At 54.8% G+C, this 22,898-nt stretch overlaps 2 protein-coding genes across 15 annotated transcripts in view; one reads left to right on the forward strand and one right to left on the reverse strand.

Moving 5' to 3' along the window:
- The window catches only part of LOC102947919 (cryptochrome-1), a 28,169-nt gene that overhangs the window by 4,933 nt on the left and 338 nt on the right, over positions 1-22,898 (reverse strand). Inside the window, exons 1-11 of one of the 7 annotated variants that reach the window (XM_043533889.1) lie at positions 8,535-8,673; positions 8,065-8,190; positions 7,639-7,916; positions 6,021-6,215; positions 5,763-5,881; positions 4,505-4,659; positions 3,855-3,995; positions 2,974-3,141; positions 2,018-2,158; positions 826-977; positions 64-293 (exon numbers count right to left, since the gene is read on the reverse strand). In XM_043533889.1, coding sequence (XP_043389824.1) covers positions 64-293; positions 826-977; positions 2,018-2,158; positions 2,974-3,141; positions 3,855-3,995; positions 4,505-4,659; positions 5,763-5,881; positions 6,021-6,215; positions 7,639-7,853 — 1,516 coding nt within the window. In that variant the 5' untranslated portion in view covers positions 7,854-7,916; positions 8,065-8,190; positions 8,535-8,673. Of the gene's footprint in view, positions 1-63; positions 294-825; positions 978-2,017; positions 2,159-2,973; positions 3,142-3,854; positions 3,996-4,504; positions 4,660-5,762; positions 5,882-6,020; positions 6,216-7,638; positions 7,917-8,026; positions 8,191-8,534; positions 8,674-10,718; positions 10,854-17,600; positions 18,097-22,898 lie in introns of those variants that run through there. The other 6 variants (XM_037882527.2, XM_043533890.1, XM_043533892.1 and 3 more) reach the window with 6 other exon arrangements.
- LOC102947697 (TIR domain containing adaptor protein) lies at positions 9,159-20,172 on the forward strand. 8 transcript variants are annotated; one of them, XM_037882534.2, is made up of 5 exons: positions 11,129-11,268; positions 12,900-12,968; positions 15,787-15,837; positions 18,091-18,675; positions 19,092-20,172. In XM_037882534.2, exons 2-5 carry the CDS (start codon positions 12,953-12,955, stop codon positions 19,133-19,135), a joined length of 696 nt encoding a protein of 231 aa, XP_037738462.1. In that variant the 5' UTR covers positions 11,129-11,268; positions 12,900-12,952; the 3' UTR covers positions 19,136-20,172. The 8 variants fall into 8 exon arrangements, with proteins under 8 accessions (XP_037738463.1, XP_037738465.1, XP_043389830.1 ...); XM_037882535.2 differs by lacking the exons at positions 11,129-11,268; positions 12,900-12,968 and adding an exon at positions 9,159-9,290; XM_037882537.2 differs by lacking the exons at positions 11,129-11,268; positions 12,900-12,968 and adding an exon at positions 9,322-9,444.

A 22,898-nucleotide genomic window follows, 5' to 3' on the forward strand; every position in this document is an offset into this window, starting at 1 on the left:
ACTTCAAATCCCAGCCCAAGAGAGCCAAGCCACAGAGCAGCTCCGGGTAAGGGGGGTTGTTACCTTTCTTGCCACCCCCTCCCTCCAGCTGGGCCGTGGTGCTGGCCGATCGCCGGGCGTAGGCTGCCTTCATCCGCTCCACGTTCCTCTTGCTCACCACCTCGTGCACCACGATGGGCTTGGGGTAATCTCGGCCAATCACACAGCCCGCCTGCTCCTGCATGCTTCGCGGCGCCTTCCAGGGCTCGTAGATGTACTCAGCGGGGAACTTCCGGAGGCAAGGGAGGTACTTCCTGCAGGAGGGTCAGGGCCCAAAGGAACAGGCAGGGTGGGTCAGTCAGCCCCACGAGAAATGAGCCGAGGTGGGAATTCAGTGCCGAGCCCCAGGTCCCTCAGGGCCAATTGCCTTCACCAGTATGTCTTAGCCAGCCGGGCTGAGGGGGGCTAGAGCAGGGTACGGGATCTTTGGCTCACTCACTTCCTAGCCTGTCCACTGAAGCTGCCAACCGGGGGTGGGGGGTAACAATCTGACCTTCCCACCTGGGAATGGGACAAGAGCTCCCAACTTCCTGTCCTCACAGACCACCCACCATGGGGGTTACGTCCAGTTGCTGTCGGCCTAGAGCTAGAACGATTCACTGCCACCTGGGTGGAGACAGAAAGATGGAAACCCCCAACCCTCCCCCACCCGCGCTGTGTCCTCTCTGCAATGCCATGCCAGAGCAACACCCGGACTGCGGCGCTCGCTGGGCCCGCATGGGCCCGCATGGTTCAGGAAGAGGCTGGGCTCCGCCATGGCTCTGCTGGACTTTGCCTTGCACCTACTTGATATACTCTCCGCCCTTGTCCGTCTTCTTGCCGAAGGCGACAGGCGAGTAGACGCGGAAGAACTGGTGGAAGAAGGCGCTCGCCGACAGCCACTGCCAGTTGCCAGCGTTCAGGGACCAGTCAGCATCCAGCAGCAACTCCTCAAAGACCTGGGGTGGGAGGAGTGGATGCTTTGGGGAAGGGCAAGATCATGCATAACCCCCCCCAACCTCCAAATCTTTCTGCTTCCCTTCAGCTTGGGCTCCTGACCCATGGCACTGAGGAGGGGTGGCAGCTGCTCATCAGGCAGCCAGTCCCCGGGGAGTCCCGCCAGGTGGCACGTGGACTCCATTCCCCTCCTACCTCCCCCCTCACCCTCACGCAACCTGGGTGGGCAGGGTGCCCAGCCAGGAACCCCGCTGGCCTTCTGAAAGAATCGGCACCTCCCGTGTAGCACCAGAAGTGGAGGGTAAAGACAGCGCCTGTAGAGGGCACTAAATCCCTGTGGTTGGTGCCATATAACTGTGATTAGGGAAGGGCTGTCAGAGCAGCCAGGGAGAAGGGGCCATTGGAACACGTTTGCACTATCCCCGTGGCTATTCACACCTCCCTTCCCCAGCCTGGCTTAGCTGTGTGGCACTGGGCCCAAAGCCGCAGGCAGGGAAGAGCCTCAGACGCTCCCTAATTCATCGGAACGGGTTTGGTTTCTCACTGGGTAAGAGGCTGCAGGAGTCTCTGGCCGCCCTCTAGTCTCTATTCCCACCCGACCAGCTGTAGAGCCCAGCACCATGAATGACAGCCCGGAGGTCCCACGTCCCTGGAGGTCTTGTCCAGCAGCCCAAGGGCAAGCCTGATCTCCCCTCTGGCAGTGGCTGCCAGAGGCGGAGATGGGTCAGTGAGCTCCCTCTGGCTCAGGCAGCTGGTCTGGAGTAGGGAGGAAACTCCCACCTCGTTCCCAGTGGCTCCAAGCAGCATGGGGGGTGATAAGGCCAGCCTTGCTCCTCGCGGCCATTGGCCGTGGTGCAATCTCTGCCTCCCTCCCGCCGTTTGCTCATTGGCAGGCATGGTGGAGAGTTCTGGGATGGACTCCAGGCTCTCCACGTCTGCAGGGCAATGGTGTGGCCCTCAGCCAGTCCGTCGGCTTTTTTGTCAACCGTGAAGGTCCTGGAGGCCCCCACCATTTCAGCAGAGCCCTTGCGACATGCCTGACCTTTTGCCCTTGCTCCCAGGATATCCACAGGTCTCCTCGAGTCAGGAAGCAGGCCACAGCGTGCCGGGCCAGGTGATGGATCCAGCCTTCAGTGCGCAGCTGAGTCATGATGGCGTCTATGAAGGGGTAGCCCGTCCGGCCCTGCCAAGAAAAGACCTTCAGTTTACACCTCCAGCAAGCTAACCCAGGCAGCCATGTGCAGGGTACACTCCTGGCTTCACTAGTGAGGTGTGGGGCTGGTGGCCGGACCCATAGAGCTAAGAGACCAATTACTGCCACCAATCAAGGGAGATCTCTGGTACCTCGAGTGGCAGTCACTGGCAGTATTTTGAAGCTGAAAGACCAGGGTTCTAGCTTTGGCTGCCCACACCTGTCTGCGGTATCTGGTGACCAGGTCTATTGTCTGCCGAGTGTCTGTTCCTCGCATCGTCCCTACCTTGTCCCTGTATTGAGCAGTTCTCCCTTTGAGGCAAGTATGGGTCAAATTAATCCCTGGTGGAACTCCACTTAGAGTTACACCAGGATGTACTCGGGCCTGACAGCCAGGCCGTCTCTAAGTGCGTTCCCTCTAGCCAGCACAACCGCTAATCCCCTTGGTGTCAGCACTCGGTTCTCCAACGCTCAGTGGTGGGAATAGCCCCACTGGTGCTGGGAGGCAGAGGGACGGCCCTGCCAGGAGTGCACTAGAAGGAAGATCAGGCGTGTAGGGCTGCTGGCTGGGCTCCCTGAGGCCAGGGAGGACTCACCAGGCCCTTCCCTCAAGGCGCAGTTTGTTAATTCAGATTAAACCCTCCCTCCAACTGACCTCTCTCGGCCCTTTGCAAGGATCACCTGACCCCTTCCTAGCTGGGTCCAATAATCGAACGCTCTCCCCCGGCCCTGGCAGACCACCTTGCTACAAGGCTCTTGTCACTGGGACATCATTGTCATTGGCCCATATTGCCAAAAATGGGTACCTCACTCCAGGCTCTGAGGTGCTCTGGATTGTCATCCCAGTCCACCTGCACACAGACGGGGTTGCCTTCCATCTTGTTGAAGTTGGGGATCCCAGCTCCTGCCGTGTAGAAGAACTCCCTCCACAGGAGCTGCCCATGCAAAGACACGGGCGGGCTGGAGTGTTTCCTCTGTCAAAAGAGGGCAGACGTCATTCTTGTCTCTGGCACGTAAGCGAGGAGAGTCTCGGAGAAGGGATCCAATGGTGGTTCCTTAGCAGGGATTACTGCTGTTGGTTTCCCAGGCATTCATATACCCAAACACTGACTGGAGTTTAAGGCCTCTGGAAAATGAGGGATTAATAGGACTGGCTAGAGCTGGGCACAATCCAGGGAGGCGTTGTAAAAGCTTCCACCACGCATGCAGCTCTGCCAAGGTACTTCACTCCTGATCCACATCAGCCTCTGCTCTTCTAGGCCTGGGCTTTCTTATTCAGAGGCTAGGATAGAGCCAAACCCTAAAATCCCTTGGTTTTATGGATGAACTAAGCCTAGGACGAGCCATGAGACAGATTTTCCTTTGTGATTCTAGGGTTTAAACCCAAGAAGTTAAGGTCTAAGTCTAACCAACTTCATCAACCAGCTCACCCATCCTCCTCCTGCTAAGGGGTTCTGCTGCCATTCATGCCCCATTCTCATTGGCTCAGAGGCAGCATCCTCACTGACCATGCCAGGAAGGTTATTTGCCTACACAGAGCAATAGATCTTACTCCAAATGTCCCACATCGGTATGAGCCAGCAGCCCTTGCAGGGCAGAGAACTCTAACCTCCACAGTGCTCCTTTAGGCCTAACACATGTGCTGGCAAGCAGCTGCCTGATAAAAGAGCTGCCAAGCAAAACTTACCCCCTGGTAGATTTCAGACAACCTCCACCAGAAGGTTCGCACTGACAAGCATCCAAACTTGATGTAAGGACTCAGGACGGTGGTGCTAGGGCTCAGGGAGTTGGGCTCAGTCTGGGGCTTCTGGAAATTACACACCCAGGCCTGAAAAAGGACAAGAGAAGCAGATGAGAGGTGCCCAAAGCCAGACAGGGAAAAGCACAGAGGACTCCCTGCGCAAGGGAAGAGGATGGCCAAACTATATATGATGGAAACCACTTCAAGCCAGGAGATGCAGCAGCACCCCTAGTTCTAGTACCTATGATCCTGGTACCATAATAAAACAGAGAGCGGAGTAGTTCCATGCACTGTCATTCTAATTATCGTTTTCCACCCGCTTTGCAGTCACTTAGCACAGGGGTAAGTGATCGCAAGTGCAAGGCAACAATGAATTAGGCCTGGGGTCTTTAATGGAGCTGCTGGCAACGCTGTACCTACAGCCACGGTCCTGGATCTCTCCAGGACACTCCTGCCAAAGCCCATGTGGGCTCAGCACAACGTTGCAGGGAATCAACCTGAGATGTTTCTCTTACACTGTTTGCTTGAAAGCTCAAGGGCTTAGTGCCTGCCCCAGGCCTCAGAGTGGGAGAGGGGATCAATGTTAACTACCCTACCGTTCTGTTCATATGCAAGTCAAGCCTGCAAAGTGCCTCAGACTCTCCTCCCGGGTAGAGGCGAGGACCTGCTTGCTCGGGGTCTTGACCCAGCTCCTCCAGCGTAGGGATCCCATACTCTGAATCGTGGTTGTCTTTGCAGGGGGTACAGCAATCTGGGGTAATAGGCACAGTCAGTACTTCCCTGCACCATCAACACTAAAATATACTGTACGTTTGTCTAGCCTCTTTAGTTGTAAAGAATCTCAAAGTGCTTTACAGAACTAAACAGGGATCGCTGCACCCAGCACTGAAATGCAGCCACCTCTGGAATGGAACATGGCAACTGCTTTACAGCCTCATAACACCACTACACCAGAGCCTAGGACAAGAAGAATCCCATGTCCCATGGAAACTGCATGGGGATTTTTGGAACACACCAGGGGAAGCCCAGAATACCAACCACAGAAGCTTGCAGTCCGAGTGCTGGGACATGTCCCCCTGGCAGAGAACCACCACATTGACAAAGACTTGTCCCATACTGACTGTCCACAGACTCTGGTCTATACCCAGCCTGTTATCAATCCCTTTAGTGTTCCCAGCCCCAAGAACCCACACAGTTCCACGGAGGCAGTCCCTGGCTTCCAGGACTCTGAGACTGGGCCTTCAGGCACCAACAAGCCCTGTCTCTCTCGGAGACTCCCTGCAGCGAATCCAGCCAACCCAGACTCTTGCAGAGGCTTGTACTGGGCCTGTCAAGGCGCAGTGCTCTCACTGGGTATTTGCAACAACCCACACAGCCTTTTCCAAATAAGGGAGCCACGTATGAGTCACCTGGCTATTGAAGCTGGAAGCCCAGAGAGGCAGAGTTAAGCCATAGGCCAGCCTGGCCAAGCCAGTGCAAATGCCAGCCATGCTGGGTCGGACTCCATCTCCGTCCCAGTCTCTCTCCCTTGTCTGGTCCCAGCCGGGGGAGAGCAGCCAGTTTCTTCAGAAGCCCACCCTCCATTCCCACCCAGGCAGAGCTCAGCCCTTTGTCTCCAAGCAGGGCCACGCTGCGTTCACCCCACCCTGCCTGCCAGAGCGTCCCACTGCTGAGTGTCGATGGGACTTCCTGTTGTCACTCGGGACCCTCTCTTGATCTGGGTCGGTTTCAACCAATTCCTTAACGACCCTGTTTGTTCCACCCACATAGTGAGGTGACACACACCTGTAAGGAAGGAAACTTGGGCACATATACGAATCATTAAAATATTACCAAACCCTTTGTCCCACTCACCCTTCAGGTTTTCCAGAGTGGGAGCTGGCACGGGCCGCTTCGGTGGTCCCAGCGCTGCCAGGAGCGTCTGCAGACGCACATAGGTCAGAGGCACCTTGCCATTGTTCTCAGCAATTACTCTGTGAATAATCAAAGAGACCTATCAGCGGGTAGAGCTCACAGGGCAGAAGGCACTGGCACCCTCTTTTGCTGGGACTCCAGGGGCTTTAATGCCCAGCAATGAGCAAGCCACATGAGGACCCCACTCCTGGGACCCACCTGTCGGTGTCATACAAGGTGTTGGACACTTTCTGAATAACCTGAACGCCATGGTCAGCCGCCAGCCTCACCACCTCGCTATCGCGCTGCCTGGAGTAGGGCTCCGTGTCTATCTCGAACGTCAGCCGTGTCACCTTCCACTCTTTAAAGAGGACCGGGAATATCTCTGTGGGGTGGCCACGCACCACAAACAGCCTGTGAAGATGCCACCAAAACCTAGTCAGTCAGAGGCGAGGTCAACAGCAAGGCCCAGGAGTCCAGGCTTGGTGGCTGGGCTCAAGAGAGAGCATTGTGTGGTGGGAACTATAGTCTACACATACACTCATCCTAGGCCACTTCCAAGCATGGCATGTTGGAACTTGCCTCCGTGGGTCACACCTCCATGTCAAAAGTCAGGGCAGTTACAACCTGCTCCATTTTATGGCCTGTCGGGTGGATCCCTCAGGAACTGTTGGGTTCCTCAGGCTTAGAGTGTCGCTCTGAATTCTACTTTTGACAGCAGGGAACACAGTGCATGAGATCTCTCCATACCAGGTCCCTTGGAGCTCCTACCCCTCCACAGGTGGGACACTGGTTGTAAGCAGCAGTCGGCTCATCCCAGGGTGGGAAGGGAAATGCAGACCACATAGCTGGGGAAGACAGCAGTCCCACTTGGGATCCTGGCAATGAGGATACTTAGGAACCCGGCTTCCACCCCTTTGGCAAAGTAGTTCATGTCTAAGACCTCTCATGCATGCTGCACGCTTCATCTCTATTATGCAGCTGGAGATGCAGAGGGTTGTGAGGAACCTCCCCCTCCCCAGACAAATTCATCCCCACCAGCCCCTCAGTAAAAGCCTTTCTGCTGCTGGCTACTCCAGCCCTGTAGCCCACCTTCGCTGCGCTTGCTCTCATAACAAAGTGCCCTTTAGAAAGGGCCACGCAATCCCCATTCAGTTAAGCTCAAGCAGCTCCCTGACCTTCTGGGGCTGCTCCTGATCCTGCTTTGGAACCGCATAGAGGGATGTGCATTGGGAGCCCATTTCTGCATCACCCGGCGCCAGCACTCACACCTGGGCAAAGTGCGCGTCGCACACGATTAAGTCAGAATGGCAGCCGTGCACTGGCGTCACGATGTCACAGGGTGCAGAGCTACAGAGAACCAGGCCCTGCGTATTTGGGGGGGGGGAGGGAGGCTACCCCTGTATGGCTCATTCATCTAGCAGATGGAAGCATCATATCATTAAAAAGTAACAGTTGTGAACTGCGGGGGGAGGAGGAGAAAATACATTTGTTTGACTTAGATTGAAATATTCAGAGGAAGGCAGTTCTCCAGGCACAGAACCTGGCAGCACTGCACTGTGAATCTGCAACTCATTGGCACCGTATTCTCTTGGACAGGGAGCTCCAGACAACTGGGACCAGAGGGACCCAAGGAAGCAGAATTCTGGCATCTACTGGGCCTACCCTGCAAGCCCTGTATGTACACAGCTCCCAGCGAACGCGATGCAGGTCCCATGTGAGGAGGGTTAACAGAATCAGGCCCTTTGTTTTTCCAGGTACCAGAGACAACCCCAGCACTCTAACTGTATTAGCCCTCCCTACACTCGTGCCGAGTATCTGCCTGGACTGGACTTGCCTCGAGTTCAGTTTCTGGAGGCTCTCGTCCAGATCTCTCAGCGACTCAACCAGAAACCTCCAGCGGTTGACGCTGACCCGCATGTTCTTTGGGAACCAGGGGTCGAGGATGAAGATGGGATACAGCTTGTGGCAGTCTGTCATCGCTGCCAGCAGGGCAGGATTATCGTGAAGGCGAAGACCCTTACGGAACCAGTGGATCGAGATGTGCTTCATTCTGAGGGTTCGGCTCCCAGGTCTGTGCCTTGCTTCTCCTTCCTCTCAGTGTCGGGTCCCCTGGGGGCAAAGGAAAACAAAGGAAATCACCTTGAGAACAGGCCCGTGACTCCCCTCCCCCACTCCCCGAGCCAAACAGCACTGAAAGCAATGAGAGTTAGGTGCCTAAATATCTTGGGATCTGGGAAATCAGCGGGAGTTAGGCACCTGGAAACCTTGGAGGATCCGGGCTGACGCACTCAGGGCTCAGTCCAGCCACACAGATTGAATATATTCTTCGGCTGACTAGATAGCAAGTGTCAAAAATCAGAACAGGAGGTGGGGGGGTAATAGGTGCCTGTGTGAGAAAAAGACCCAAAAAATCAGGACTGTCCCTATAAAGTCAGGACATCTGGTCACCCTATATAGTCTAAGGCCAGGAGGGACTCTGCCATCACCTCCTCTGAGCTGCATACCAAAGGCCCCAGGACTTTCCCTGACTCAATTCCTGCTTGGACCACAGCAGCTCTTTTAGGAAAACAGCCAGGGAGGGAGAATCCACCCCAGCCCTGGCTACATTGTTCCAATGGTTAGTTACCCTCACTATTAAACATGCCACTTTCTTTCCAGGTATTGCCCTGACAGCTTTGCAGAGGCGGACTCTGCAGCGGCCGCATAGGCCCATCTCCGCTTCCCTCTCACCTGGGTGCTCCTCCTTGGGGGCCCCAGCAAGCGGCTCCTTCCCCCGGATCCCCCAGCAGCCTGGCCGGGTAACGCTCGGCTTCCAGGGCTGGAAGTGAGGTTACGAAACAAGCCGCTGTCAGTCAAGGGGCGCGGGCCGCGCAGGCATCCAACCAGGGGGACTTCAAGCCACCGAACCCGCCCGGGGAGGAGCAGAGGGACCTGGGGCCCCTTTGGGCGGGCCCGTAGCTCTGATCCGGTGGCAAGGGCCGGGCCGGGGGAGAGCCCATGGGCCCCGGGCGGGGTCTAGCTGACGGCGCCGCCGGGCTCCCCTCCCCGCGCAGTGCTAGGGGCAGGACAGCGGGGGCAGAAGGGCCGCTTGCGGGGGCCACGTAGAGCGGGCGGGGAGAGGCACCGGGGGGGTCCCCCCGCTGCGCTCTCTCCCTTGCCCTTGGCGAGCTTTGGCCAGGGCCTGTCTGCAGCGCCCGGCCGCCCCGTCCTGCGAGCCGCTTCCCTGGCAGCCCGCGGCGCCCGGGCACCCCCGGGGAAATCGGGGCCCGCAGCGAGCCCCAGCCCACGTGCCGAGCTCGGGAGCCCCGCCCTGGGGCTGCACCCTGGCGCTGGTGCCCCGCCGGAGGAGGCGTTTCCTCGCAGGGCCAGGGGCGGCCGCCGCCGACTTCCCCGGCCCGTGGCTGCAGCCGGGAGGCGGGCCCCGGAGCGGCGGGAGGAGCGCGCGGGCCCCGCGCCCCCAGAGCCCGGCCGGACGCGCGGGGCTGGGTGAGTAGCCGCCTGTAGCGTCCCCGCCGGCGCTCCGCCCGGGGCAGCCAAGGCGCGCAGCGGCTCCCGGCCTCCCAGGGAGCGGGGCGCCCCCGCCGGGGCAGGAAGCTGCGGCCGGAGGGGGGCAGGGGGGAGGCGTGTGCCTGGCAGCCAGGTTTGTTCCTTTTTTTTTTTTTTTTTTTTTTTAATTTCTTCAGATCCCTTTTTCAGCTTGGCAGGCTGCGGAGGGCGGCTGGTGCCAACCACTGCAACACCCAGGCCCCGCCCCCTCCGAGGCCCCGCCCCCGCTCATTCCACTCCCCCCCCCCTTTCCTCAGTCTCGCTCTCCCTGCCCTGGCTCAGTTTCACCGCACTGGTGCAGGGGGTTGGGCTGTGGGAGAGGGTGAGGGCTCCAGAGGGGGGCCAGAAATGCAGGCACCGCCCCTGCACCTCCTGTTGGCCACAATTCCCGGCCAATGGGAGCTGCGGAGTCCATGCTCAGGGCAGGGGCCGCGCGCGGAGACCCCTTGCCCCCCTCCAGGGGACACAGGAATGTGCCGGCTGCTTCTGGGAGCAGCGCGGGGCCAGGCCAGGCAGGGAGCCTGCCTTAGCCCTACTGCACCACTCGGCTTTTAGCAGTCTAAAATCTCTTGATCTGGCTGCAGTAGCCTCTGGGAGATAGAGCCTGATTCGGGAGACTCCCAGCGAAACTGGGAGGGTTGGCAACCCTAGGGGGTGCAGACCCAGAGCTTTGCCAGGGCGTGGCTGTCAGGCCGTTTTGTGGAGAGGGAAATCCATGGGATGTAGGAAAAAAGCCTAGGGGAGCTCTACAAAACTCCACCTGCTATTCTAAGTTCCCTCTAAGCTGTGTGGCTGCATACCTGCCTATTAAGCCCTGCGCAGGGGCTCAGGGCTGCAGCCAGGGGAGAGGCGCCCGTCCTCGCCAGCCCAAGCGCGGACTTGCTGCGGCTGGGGGAATGGTGCCCTGCCACAGTGGGGAGTGGCCGTCGCCAGGGGAGAGGAGCTCCTCCCTCAGCCCAGCACAGGCCCGCCAGAGCTGCCAGGGAGAGATGCCTCCCCAGGTCCCGAGCTGCTGCAGCGAGAGAGGGCTGGGGGAGTCCTCTCTCCCCACCACAGCCCCAGGGCAGCCTGCACCCCAACCCCCTCATCCCTGGCCCAATCCCAGAGCTCTCACACACCCCCGCATCCAACCCTCTGCCCCAGCCCTAGCCCTGAGCCCCCTCCCACACTCCAAACCCCACACGTGGATGTAAAAATTTAGAGGGAACACTGGCGCTATCCCCAAGCTGCTGGATATTTCTGCTACAGTGAAACAGTTAACATTGCCACTTACAAGACATTGTTAGGTTTCAGGGTTATCAGGCAGTGAGATTAACGGAAGAGCCCCTTCCACTGTGATCTCTCACTTCAGGCTCTCTGCAGACTTACCAGGATAGCCTGACATCCATGTCGCTGGTTGGAGGCTTTCCTTGGAAAGGGCTAGAGGGCTTTAAAAAGTGCTGCAACCCTGCTGGCCTGGCGTGATGGCTCCATCACGACCCACTTCCACTGGGTCAGCTGGTGGGCCTGGGTGGAGGGCGCTGGGCTTGCACCCTGTCCCGATGGAATGATGCCTCCAGACTCAGTGATGTTCCAAGAGCTAAAGGGCTTCCATGAGGGCAGGACCATTTCACAGAAGGCCGTGGCTCTGCACAGCTCCCATCTCCAACAGCTGGCCTCATCTGTGATCACTGCCAGGAGCTGCCCCAGGCCAGGTGTGGCTGAGCAGGGGGGACGCCGTGTAACATTGTGCTCTTTGTACTGACTTATGATGGGGAATCTCTGCCTGGCTGAATGAAGACAATACCACTGAGCCTTGCCACCCCTCTGGCCTAGCCCCTTCCCGACTTGTGGAGCCTGAGCTGTGCCCATAGAGAGGTCTCCATGCATCTTCCCCTTCCAAACCTCCCATCACATGACTGTTGTTAGGAATTATGAAGTAAGGCCCAACATGCTCAGCCTCTTATGAGACAAACATAAAAAGCCCCTGCCCCAGGGAGCTCCCGCTCTGAGGGACAGATGCAGAGAAGATGGGATGCACTGGTGCTAATTTAAGTATATAACTCCCTTCCCGGAGCACAGAGGTCCTTCGCTGCTGTGCATAGCAGATGGTTATAATCTGCGAGCCCTAAGGCTGCACACGCTACTTCATTTTTGTAAGGTCACTCGTGCATTTAGTTATTACTAAGCATTGGCTTGTTAGAGTAACACGAGGGCTGGGACAGTGCTCGCTCCTCTGCTGTTGGAGGGTCACTCAGGAGCACTAAGGCGGCAGACATCGGCTGCGTGTTGTAGAGTTGTGGGCTCTGGAGCTACACACTGGCTCATTATTGCTCAGGCTGCATCCATTAGTTTGTCATGGTAGGGTCCTGGGCATGTTGGTTGGGGGAGGGAAAAGGTGAGCAAGGGGAAATTTTTACCATATTTGAAGCATTTGTTTTAGGGGGACAAACACAAATGACAATTTGGCAAAGAAATACAATTTTTAAAAAATCCGATTTTTGGCCCCAGCCTCAGCGGTGTCATTATTTTTAGACAAGATTCTGAAACAACCAACCCCAGAAGGATGCAAATCATGTGCTAGGGAAGGGCTGGATACCACTCCTAGTATATAGTCTCACTGCCCCTTTGCATTCCCCATCTGTTTGTTGCAACCATCTTCTCTTCTCATACTTAGACTGTAAGGTCTTCTGGGCAGGGACATCTTTTTCTTACTCATTTGCATGGTGCTGAACATAGTGTGGCTGGTGCTCTTGGGGCTACCCCCAGATGAATAAATAATTACACACAGCTGTTTTTTTAACCTAGGAAATCATGCACACAGCCAAGTTAAAATGAAAAGAGCAGGTGCTCCCCCATTCTCTCTCCCTCCCATCTTGTGTTAAGATCATCTTTTGCTAGAGAGAGCAGGAGAGGGATTGCTGATTCTTTTAATTTGTGTTCTTAGTTAAATTTTGTTGTAACCCAGGAGGGAGACCCTGAGATCAGCTTTCCAGAAATAATTGTACTGTGTTCCTGGAAATATAGTGTGTGTGTTTTTAAGAACATAAGAATGGCCATACTGGGGCTAGCCCAGTATCCAGTCTTCTGACAGTGGCTGTTGCCAGATGCTTCAGAGGGAATGAACAGAACAGGGCAATTATCCAGTGATCCATCCCCTGTTGTCCAGTTCCAGCTTCTGACAGTCAGAGGTTTAGGCACACCCAAAGCATGGGGTTGCGTCCCTGACCATCTTGGCTAAAAGCCATTGATGGACCTATCCTCCAGGAACGTAGCGAATTCTTTTTTGAACCTAGTTCTACTTTTGGCCTTTGCAACATCCCCTGGCAATGAGTTCCCCAGGTTGACTGTGCCTTGGGTGAAGAAGTACTTCCTCTTGTTTGTTTTTAAATCTGCTGCCTATTCATTTCATTCGGTGACCCCTAGTTTGTGTGTTTATATGAAGGGGTAAATAACGCTTCCCTATTCGCTTTCTCCACACCAGTCATGAGTTTGTAGACTCCTATTATATCCCCCTCGGTCGTCTCTTTTCTAAACTGAACCAACCCCGTCTTTTTAATCTTTCCTCAGATGCAAGCTGTTCCATACCCGTAATCATTGGTGTTACCCTTCTCTGTCCATCCATGCGAGGTGCACCAGGTGTGGGCAGGCAGGCTCAGCGAGGCAGGATCCAAGTGTGAAGGGGCTTAGTGTGTCAGGGATCCAGGTGTGGGTTGAGAGGATTCTTTGTGGGGCAATCTGGGTGCGGGCAGCTCAGTGGGGGATCTGGGTGTGTGGTGGGGGGGGGATCGGGATCTGGATGCACGGGTAAGTGAGGGGCTTAGTGAGGGGTTCTGGGTGCAACGGTAATGGGACTCTGCAGCGGGTCCAGGTGAAGATGGTTGGGGTTCAGCAGCGGGGGTTGGTGTGGATGCTCAGTGGGGGGGTCCAGATGCTGTGGGAGTGGGGCAGGAATCCAGATGAAGCTGGTTGGAGCTCAGTGGGGTGAGGATCCAGGTGTGGGTGGCTCATTGGGGTAGTCCAGGTGCGGGGAGAGTGGGGCCTAGCGGGGGAGGGTCTGAGTGTGTGGGGGAGCTGGACGCACAGGGGTTGGGGGGATGAGGGAGCAGCTCCCTGTACAGGGATCCCTCTCCCCGCAGCTGAGGAGCGATGGGTACAGAAAGCCGGGGGGGGGAGGGGAGAGGAAGGAGAACTTTGCAGAGATTCCTGCAGCTGGGGGAGAAATCTGGGGGTGGGTCTGACCCACCCTGGATGCCATGCAGGGGAAGAGGAAGTCCCGTCCTCCCCAGCCCAGCTGGGACTCGCAGCTGAGCCAGGCATAGGGTAGGAGCCACCAGCCGGGTCTTCCCCCGTCCTGCCTCCTGCCCTACAGTGATTTACCTCTCTGCCAGCTGCCCTGGGCACCTGAAACATACTGCTTGGGAGGGTCGCTTGACCGCTCTTGTGGCTTCCCCGTCAGAAAGTCATTTTTCTGTGAAGAAGCAATGAAATCTGCAGGGGACATAAATTCTGCGCATGCGCAGTGGCGCAGAATTCCCCCAGTAGTACTCTTGGCAGTTCAGGGACTTGGACAATGCAGATGCCACAGGGAGCGCCACAAAGACTGGAGCTGAAACAGAGCCTGCCTGCCTCCCCTGTTCCTAAGGGACACCCAGAGCCAGGTGGAGGCTGAGCCATGAGCCCAATAGACAAACCAGGCTGCAGAAAGCCTGCACGTAGGTAGGACCACCCCACTGTTTGAGTTGTACTCCTGGGTGGGACTGAACAGTTGTTACAAGGCCAGAGCCTGCCTGGTTGCATCCCGGGAGGGTGGACTTAAGCCCGGGGGATCAAGTGTCCACTCTGCAAAGAGGGTGCTCTGCTCATGCTCCCAAGGATTCCTATTTGGGTGGAAGGGTCCTGGCATCTTTGGGTGTATTTCCATATACTGAGGTCTTCTAAACATTGTGCTTGTCTAAGCAAAGCTTGAGCGAAAAACAGCCTTTCCCTCTTTTCCTTATTTTAAAGAAACTGCATATTCAACAATAAGGATCCAAACGCACTCTGGCTCCTGTTCTTGCAACACAAGAGAACCCGAAGTATCCAGTCTGGTGCTGGCAAAAAGAAAAGGAGTACTTGTGGCACCTTAGAGACTAACCAATTTATCTGAACATAAGCTTTCGTGAGCTACAGCTCACTTCATCGGATGCATACTGTGGAAAATACAGAAGATGTTTGTTTTTATACACATAAATCATGAAAAAATGGGTGTTTATCGCTACAAAAGGTTTTCTCTCCCCCCATCCCACTCTCCTGCTGGTAATAGCTTTTGTAAAGTGATCACTCTCCTTACAATATGTATGATAATCAAGGTGGACCATTTCCAGCACAAATCCAGGGTTTAACAAGAATGTCTGAGGAAGGGAGGGGAGGGGGGCGGGGGTTTAGGAAAACAAGGGGAAATAGGTTACCTTGCATAATGACTTAGCCACTCCCAGTCTCTATTCAAGCCTAAGTTAATTGTATCCAATTTGCAAATCAATTCCAATTCAGCAGTCTCTCACTACAGTCTGGATTTGAAGTTTTTCTGTTGTAATATCGCAACTTTCATGTCTGTAATCGCGTGACCAGAGAGATTGAAGTGTTCTCCGACTGGTTTATGAATGTTATAATTCTTGTTAAACCCTGGATTTGTGCTGGAAATGGCCCACCTTGATTATCATACACATTGTAAGGAGAGTGATCACTTTCGATAAGCTATTACCAACAGGAGAGTGGGGTAGGGGGAGAGAAAACCTTTTGTAGCGATAAACACCCATTTTTTCATGATTTATGTGTATAAAAACAAACATCTTCTGTATTTTCCACAGTACGCATCCGATGAAGTGAGCTGTAGCTCACGAAAGCTTATGCTCAAATAAATTGGTTAGTCTCTAAGGTGCCACAAGTACTCCTTTTCTTTTTGCGAATACAGACTAACACGGCTGTTACTCTGAAACCAGTCTGGTGCTGGTTCTTTTGGAGTATCTGTTCCCCTGCCATGCTACAACCAATATCCTTAGCAACACCCTTGGTGATTTGTGATGAAAGGGTGTGATATCTGTTGGTGGGCAGGATAGCTTTTTAGTAAATGGATTTAGTGCAAGCTAGATGGCCTGGGAGACTGACATGCCCTGTCTACCCCAGACCAGACACCCATGGCAATGAGTGATCTCTTATGCAGCGCTTGCTAATGGAGTCTGCATGTGGAATACGCTGATTCTTCTTCCCCCAGGAGTTGGGGGCACGGGGTGCAGTGGTAAAGAAGCAAACATGATCTTTTTATTCTGGAATTGTACAGCGCATAGCACAATGGGTCCTGGTCTTTGACTGGGACTCCTAAGTGCTATGGGCCTACAAACACATAATATGCTGAATTTAATACCAGCATGAAAGGAAGCAGAACAGCTGTTGACCAGTTGCCCTTTCCCTGTTACAGGCGAAGATTCATGTGGGCACTTCTCATCTGACTGTTATCCCGATATGGCTGGTGAGTAAACAAGGAGCATGTTGACAGCATGATCGGATTGAGTGAGGGGCTGGGAACAGGAGGCAGAGCGTCTATCCCTGCTCTGCCCCGACTTGCTATGAGCCTGGGAGAGTCGGTTTTACTCTGGTGCGTTTTCCCCGTTCTATGGACCAGGGATAACATACCCAGCTCTATAAAGTGCTTTGCTCTCATAGCTGAGAAGGGACATAAGCGAATCACGAACCACCCCTCGTCCGTTTCAACTCTCCCACACCTTGTAAGATTCTAAATGAACCATATCGGCTCAGGGCAGGGACTTGGCCACTGCTGCGGACAGCCTCAGTGGAGATCTCAGCTCAGTGTGCAGCTGAGGTCCAACCCCCCTCCCCAACGCCCTCCCAACCTAGCAAGTAAGATGGTGGGCTGCAGAAGGAATGGGATGGAGAATACAGAAACCTATCATTAGTGACAGATGTAAATCAACTGTGCGGTCCTCTCTGGAATACTGTGCGGTCCTCTCTGGAATACTGTGCGCAGTACGGCCACCCTGTCTCTAGGAGGACGATGGGAGTTAGCGAGGCTTCTGAGAAGGGCAAGAAGAATGATCAAGGCCATGAGAATTTTCCCTAGGAGAAAAGATGGGATTGTTTACTTTAGAAAGGAGACCACTAAAGGGGGAAGTGTAGCAGAGGTTCTTGGGCCAACTACTGCCTCAGTTTCCCCTCTCAGATGGGGCTCCACAGTGCATTTAGATCACCCAGGTGACCTAAGCCTCCAGCTGAGTCAGGAGAGTCCCACCTCCTGGAGTTGGGGTCAGAACAAAATCCCAAATCTTCCACCCCATCCACGGCCCTTCCTCTCAGGACCTGTCCTATTCCAGAACAAAAGCCTTTCTCCTAGCTCCAGTCAGGCACTGTCAAAGGATCCTGAGTTACCACAATTCATGACAACAAATTCTGGCCGGGATATTGTGAGGTGATGAGTCATCCTTGAACTAGAGCCTGGCTAAACCACTCTGTGGATGAATCACTCCTGTGCTAGGCTCCAGCCAATCCAGAAGCTGGTCTGGTGACTCTCAGGGCAGGTATATAAACCACTCGGGAGGCACGGCAGCTCCATCTGCCCAGCTCACTTCATGGCTTGCAACCCTCCCCTGCCTGACAGTGGGGACAGACCACAGGCCTCAGCCTGCTCCAGCCCTGCTCTGGGTCCAGTCTGGCTCCCAGCCCTACTCCTGCCTTGCTCCGATTCTGCTCTTGACTCCTGATTCTGGCTCTGACCCCCGGCTCCAGTTCCTGGCATGACTGCCACCACACTGACCACTAGACGTGACCATCCATGTCTCAGTTTCTGACACATTAAACTTCCTGCTTCAAGACTTGAGCTGATCTCTAACTATAACAGTGAGGGGCACTGCAGAATTCTTACATCTTCCCCTAAAGCATCTGGTGTTGGCCACTGCTGGAGACAGAGACCTCAGGTCTAATCCAGTTTGGCAGTTCCCATGTAAACCTGACCTAACTCCTAATTTAGAGCTGCTGGGGATTTGGGGTGATGAGAGCTGAAGTAAGCGGTAAGGAGGCAGATTCCGCACTTCATCCCCCAGTACTTCACTAACTCTCGTCGCCTTGGAAAGGCTGCCCCATCTGGGGCGGGGCGGAGCAGCTGCCATCCCACAGAGCAGTGAGTGGAGGGGGAAGCTTTGCCCAAGGGCACCTGGGAAAACGTTAGTCTGTCAACCAACCTCAAGAGTCTGTGCAGTGCAGAGAGTACTTACGGCTCACCTGGGTCCCATATGCAGTAAACTACCTGGAGCTTGCATCTCCCTCTGCAGGAAGAAGGGCAGAGTGATCCAAGCCAGGACCCTATCCTGAGGCTCCAGAGGGTATTTTAGACCTGATGCCCAGTGGCTCCAGTTAAAACCTCCTTGAAGGCCAGAATTTGTTTAATTGGCTTTTGATTACAGCCCAGCCACTCAGATCCGAATCTCTCTGTGCCCTTCCATGCCTGGAGCTGTACGGAGTGGCCTCTCTCTCGAGACACTGTTGGACTAGACCTGGCTGCTCCACCTTAGCACCAGACCGGTCTGCCCAGGTCCTGGGGCAGGGCTGACACTGGTCTCTGCGACTCAGCTCCCAGAGGGCCCCATGATAAGAAAGCAGGAGGTTCAATGTCCGGAAATGCTTCTTGTGGTGCATGGGGAGGGGCTGTGAATAGGCCCAGGAGGCATTTCAGCCTTCAGTGAATCTTACTCTGGTCTCTTAAACTCCACAGGCTGGATCAGGCGGCTCCTGCAGAAACCCAAGCAAAGCTCCAGCTCTGCAGAAAGCAGCTTGAACACCAAACAGTCACCTTCCTCCTCCTCGGCAGTTGTCACCAGCTCTTCCACCAGCAGTTCAGTGGCCAGCCGGTCTCCTGCCTCCCAGGTGAGCATCAGCAGCTCAGGGAGTGCCCGCTGGGCCAAGAGCTATGACGTGTGCATCTGCCACAGCATCGGGGACTTTGAGTTTGTCGAGGAGATGGTCTCCTATCTGGAGAGCCAGCCCGAGGGCATCCGCTGCTTCCTGCAGCTGCGGGATGCCACGCCGGGGAGTGCTATCACGACAGAGCTCTGCGACGCTGTCCAGAACAGCCACTGCTGGGTCCTGCTAATAACCCCCAGCTTCCTCGAGGATCCCTGGTGCAGGTACCAGATGCATCAGGCGTTGGCGGAGGCGCCGATGGCCAACGGGCGCACCATCCCCGTGCTGAAGGGCATTGACCGGAGAGACTACCCCCGGGAGCTGAGGTGCCTCTATTACATCGATGTGACGCGCAAGGAGAATGGCTTCAGGCAGATTAAAGACACGATCCTGCGCTGTAAGTAAACCGTAGGGGGCTGTCAGCTTCATAATGGGCCCGTGTAGGGTGTTTTCTGTTCACTCTGCACAGGCTAAGCTAAACAACCTGGAGTGACCCTTCGATCATACCCTGCATTTCTATTGCACCTTCTGGGCTTCTCACCAGCCATGGGGTGGAACACAGCAGCTGTCTGACAGCCCACAGACACTGTACAACCTTCTGGGATGGGAAGCAGAGAATCCTGTGTCCCTGCGAAACTGCAAGGGAAGATCTAAAGAGAAGGGGCTGGGGCATTTGTATCCCATTGGAGTGGGGTAAAGTGTAGGATCTCTCTCTGGGAGGAGAGGTACAGACACATTGCAGTGTGACAATGCTGGAACATCAGTCCAGCTGATATCCCTTAGTGACCCTGGTTTCTGCCTTGTGTCCCTCAGACCTGCAGGAGCTCTGTCAAAGCACCATGAGCAGAATAGAGTGACGGGAGTCCTGCAGGGGAAGGGAGCACCTCGAGAAAGCAGATCCCGGCCGAAGGGAAATGGAACGAGAATCCACAGTGCTGTTTCCAAAGTCTCTGGAGCTGCCTCATTTGATCTCAGTGGAGAGCAGATTCCAGGCGGTCTACGGCCAAGGTCCCCAATGCACAAAACACCTACAGAATTACAAATGGGAACTGACTCTCACGAGGGTTTCTGAACAGAAGCATTTCTCTCGCGTCGGGCTGCTCCGCACCATGGACACTAATAGCCGGCACTGCTGAGAGGACAAGCAAAATGTCTAGCACCGACGGAGAGTGAGGCTTACACGTGGCGTCTGGTGCTGAACACAGGGAAGAAGCATGAGGCTTGTTCCACGTTGTACTGTACAGTGCAGGGGACTTGGCGGGAAGCTGGAGCTTGAGCGTTGGTGACTCCAAGTAGTCGAGGGTAAACGCAGCTAAATGGAGTTTACCCTCTTCTCATTTGGGGAGTAGGAAGTCTAGTTTAGGGTCCGTTCTTTCAGGAAGCGTATAGGCAGCTAAATCTCTAATGACCTTCCAAAAGCCAGTTTGGAGCTGGTACAATACACACTCTTGCCTATGTTAAATTCCTCCAAGCCCCAAGGAGGATAGGTGCCAACTCCATTATATATACTCCACAGCTGTTTGGGTGGCAGCTGCCGATCAGCTGGGGGAGGCACTTGGGGGAGGGGGGAGAGCAGCAGGTGGGTGGGGCCTCGGAGGGGCGGAGCAAGGCAGGAAGAGGCGGAGCAAGGGCAGGGCCTTGGGGAAGGGCAGGGCCTTGGGGCGGGACAGTGGAGCACCCCCGGGGGGAAAAAGAAAAACTCAACACCTATGTCAAGGAGTATAAACTGACATGAAGTTTTCCCCTTTTGGAGCTGTAACGCTCGTATAAAGAGGAGCTACACATAGGCTCATCTTTGGTATTTTGAGTGTAATGTCAGTTTTAGTCTTGATTTTTACAATTGTAATTTAAACGTGTGTACAAATGAATGCAGAAAAGTGTTATTTTTATCAAATCTCCTCTCTCGCCTTTTTTTTTTTTTTTTTTTTTAAACGGGTGGATCTAATGCTGGTGAAAGCGCCTAAACTGACAGCTCACTGAACTGTTTAGGCAGTGCCCAGGTTGTAAGCTGTTTTTCTTGTTCTTCCTCTCTGCTTTCCACCTGCCCCTCCTACACACACACACACACACGCCCCGCCAGCTCAGACTAGGAAGGTCTCCACCTTGGGAGAGGAGTTGGGGATTGTTTAGGAAAAGTGGTTGAGTTTTTAGTTTAGGCTTAGCTAATACTCTAGTTAACCCCAACCTAAACTTGGCCGTTTTCCTAGCAGAGATGCAGAATCACACCTCGTAGCGTGGTCCTTGTTTTTTTGCTGGCTGAGTTGTAGCCTAGGAAAGTCTGAAGAGTCCATGTTACTCTGTTAAGATCCAGGGAATAAAAGACTCTGGCACTGGGTGCTTGCTTTCTTTTTTACAGACCCCATTTTTTAAAAAACTGACTCCTAAAATAATTAACAGATTTTCATGAACATTCACTCTGAACTTCAAGAGTGCTTTTGGGGCTACGCAGTATTTGTCCCCATCTCGAAGAGGTTAAACCTCTGTTTCAAGTGCACAGCTCAACCTTAACTATAGACATGTAACTGGCCCCTCCATAGTCACTGGACGTGGAAGGTGTTCAGCAATAGTTGGAAAGTCCAAGTATAGGGTTGTCAACTGTCTAATTGCACAAACCCAAATACCCTTGCCTTGTCCCGCCCCTTCCCAAGGCCACGCTCCTGCCCTGCCCCTTCTCCGAGGCCCCACTCCCCCGCTCACTTCAGCCCCCCTCCCTCCGTTGCTCGCTCTCTCCTACCCTCACTCACTTTCACTGGGCTGGGGCAGGGGGCTGGGGTGTGGGAGGGGGTGCAGGCTCGGGGCTGGGGCCGAGGGGTTTGGAGTGCAGGAGGGGGCTCCTGGCTGAGTCTCTGGCAGGGGGTTGGGGTGCAGGAGGTGGTTCGGGGTGCAGGCTCTGGGAGGGACTTTGAGTGCAGGAGGGGTCTCAGGGATGGAGCAGGGGTTTGGGTGTGGGAGGGGGTTCAGGATCCAGGCTCTGGCCGGGCGGTGCTTACCTCGGGTGGCTCCCGGAAGCGGCTGGCATGTCGGGCAGCAGCTCCTAGGCTCAGGGGCGGCCAGGCGGCTGTGCACAGTGCCCATGCCTGTAGGCATTGCCCCTGCAGCTCCCATTGCCACAGTTCCCCATTCCCGGCCAATGGGAGCTGCAGAGATGGCCCTCGGGGTGGAGGCAGTGCGCAGAGACCCCCCTTCCCACACCTCCCAGGCCTGCCTTAGCACCGATGTGCCGCTGGATTGGCTTCAGTAGCCTCCGGGAGATCAAGCCTGATTCCAGGAGATTCCTGGCCAAACCAGGAGGGATGGTAACCCTATGCAAGTAGCCTTCTCTATCTTCGGCCGTGGTATCCGTGTGCGTGAAGTGCTTGTGTAGAAGCACAAATCTGGTGTAACCCCAAGTAAAGCATAACCAAAACGAGTGGGTTAGCTTGCTAAGTGATATGGGAGGTAAGAAAAATACAGCATAACCAAACCCAAACGTTCAAAACTCATGAGTCAGGCCCCCCAAAGTCATGAGACTATATCAAAAATCGTAAGATTTTTAAAAACAACCACTGTGGGGTTCTTTTGCTTAAGCCTCCTAGGGTTGATGCAATTTTTCAAGCTTTTCTCTGTAACCATGAACTAGAAATGTACCTTATTTTTCAAGATGGAAGCTGAGATTCTCAAGTAATAACCCAGCTCCAACATGTGGGACTTAACACTGAATAGTGGGAGACTTGTGCTACAGTGACAAGGGTTGGCCGCACTGGATATAGGACAGATAAAAAAAACTAGATCAATTTATGGGGGATAGGTCCATCATTAGCCAGGATGGGTGGGGATGGTGTCCCTAGCCTCTGTTTGCCGGAAGCTGGGAATGAGCAACAGGGGATGGATCACTTGGTGATTTCCTGTTCTGTTCATTCCCTCTGGGGCACCTGGCATTGGTCACTGTGGGAAGACAGGACACTGGGCTAGATGGACCTTTGGTCTGACCCAGTATGGCCGTTCTTATGTTCAGATGGAGGAGACCGGGCATATTAATTGCCACCTTACTTGGGCTGCCCTTATCTTCTGTGACCAAAGATGCCGAGAGATTCCAAGGGTGGGCCGTCCGTAAGAGTGAGATTTACAGCCCCCAGGGTGAGATTCGAGGCCAGAGAGTGAGACTTTCCAGGGGGGGTTGCTTCAGACAGGGACCCTCATCTTTGGGCCTTGGTGACCTCCAGCCTGGTTTTTAATCCAACCAGCACTTAATAGTTTGCTTTACAACGTACACTGCTTTGCCGGGCCTCTGGAACACGGAAATGTCCCCGTGTGTACTGAAGTCTCACGGGCGTGAGCATCTGCCACGAAAAACCGGCAGAAGGAAGGAACACGCTTGTTCGCCGGCTGGAGCGAACCCCTGGCTGGGGCGGAGATACGGACGGGACAAGAGGAACGGCCACAAGCGCAGCTGGGTTTGTGGGCAACGGCGTGTTTTCGGGACGTGCTCCGCACACAAAACCCGGGCAGGGCGGGGGCCTCATGCACCCGAGGGTGGGGCTCGGCCAGGGTGGCCAGATGTCCTGATTTTATAGGGACAGTCCCAAGATTTGGGGCTTTGGCTTAAACAGGCGCCTACTACCCCCCACACCTGCTGTCTGG

Source organism: Chelonia mydas, chromosome 22 (assembly GCF_015237465.2).
Source record: "Chelonia mydas isolate rCheMyd1 chromosome 22, rCheMyd1.pri.v2, whole genome shotgun sequence".
Taxonomy (NCBI): domain Eukaryota; kingdom Metazoa; phylum Chordata; order Testudines; family Cheloniidae; genus Chelonia; species Chelonia mydas.

Bases quoted from the DNA above. Each gene is read 5' to 3' on its own strand.
- LOC102947697 (XM_043533894.1), top strand. From the start codon at position 14,005: ATGAGCCCAATAGACAAACCAGGCTGCAGAAAGCCTGCAC. The intron at 15,838-18,090 runs GTGAGTAAACAA...TAAACTCCACAG, and splicing joins CTGTTATCCCGATATGGCTG to GCTGGATCAGGCGGCTCCTG. The intron at 18,676-19,091 runs GTAAGTAAACCG...TGTGTCCCTCAG, and splicing joins TAAAGACACGATCCTGCGCT to ACCTGCAGGAGCTCTGTCAA.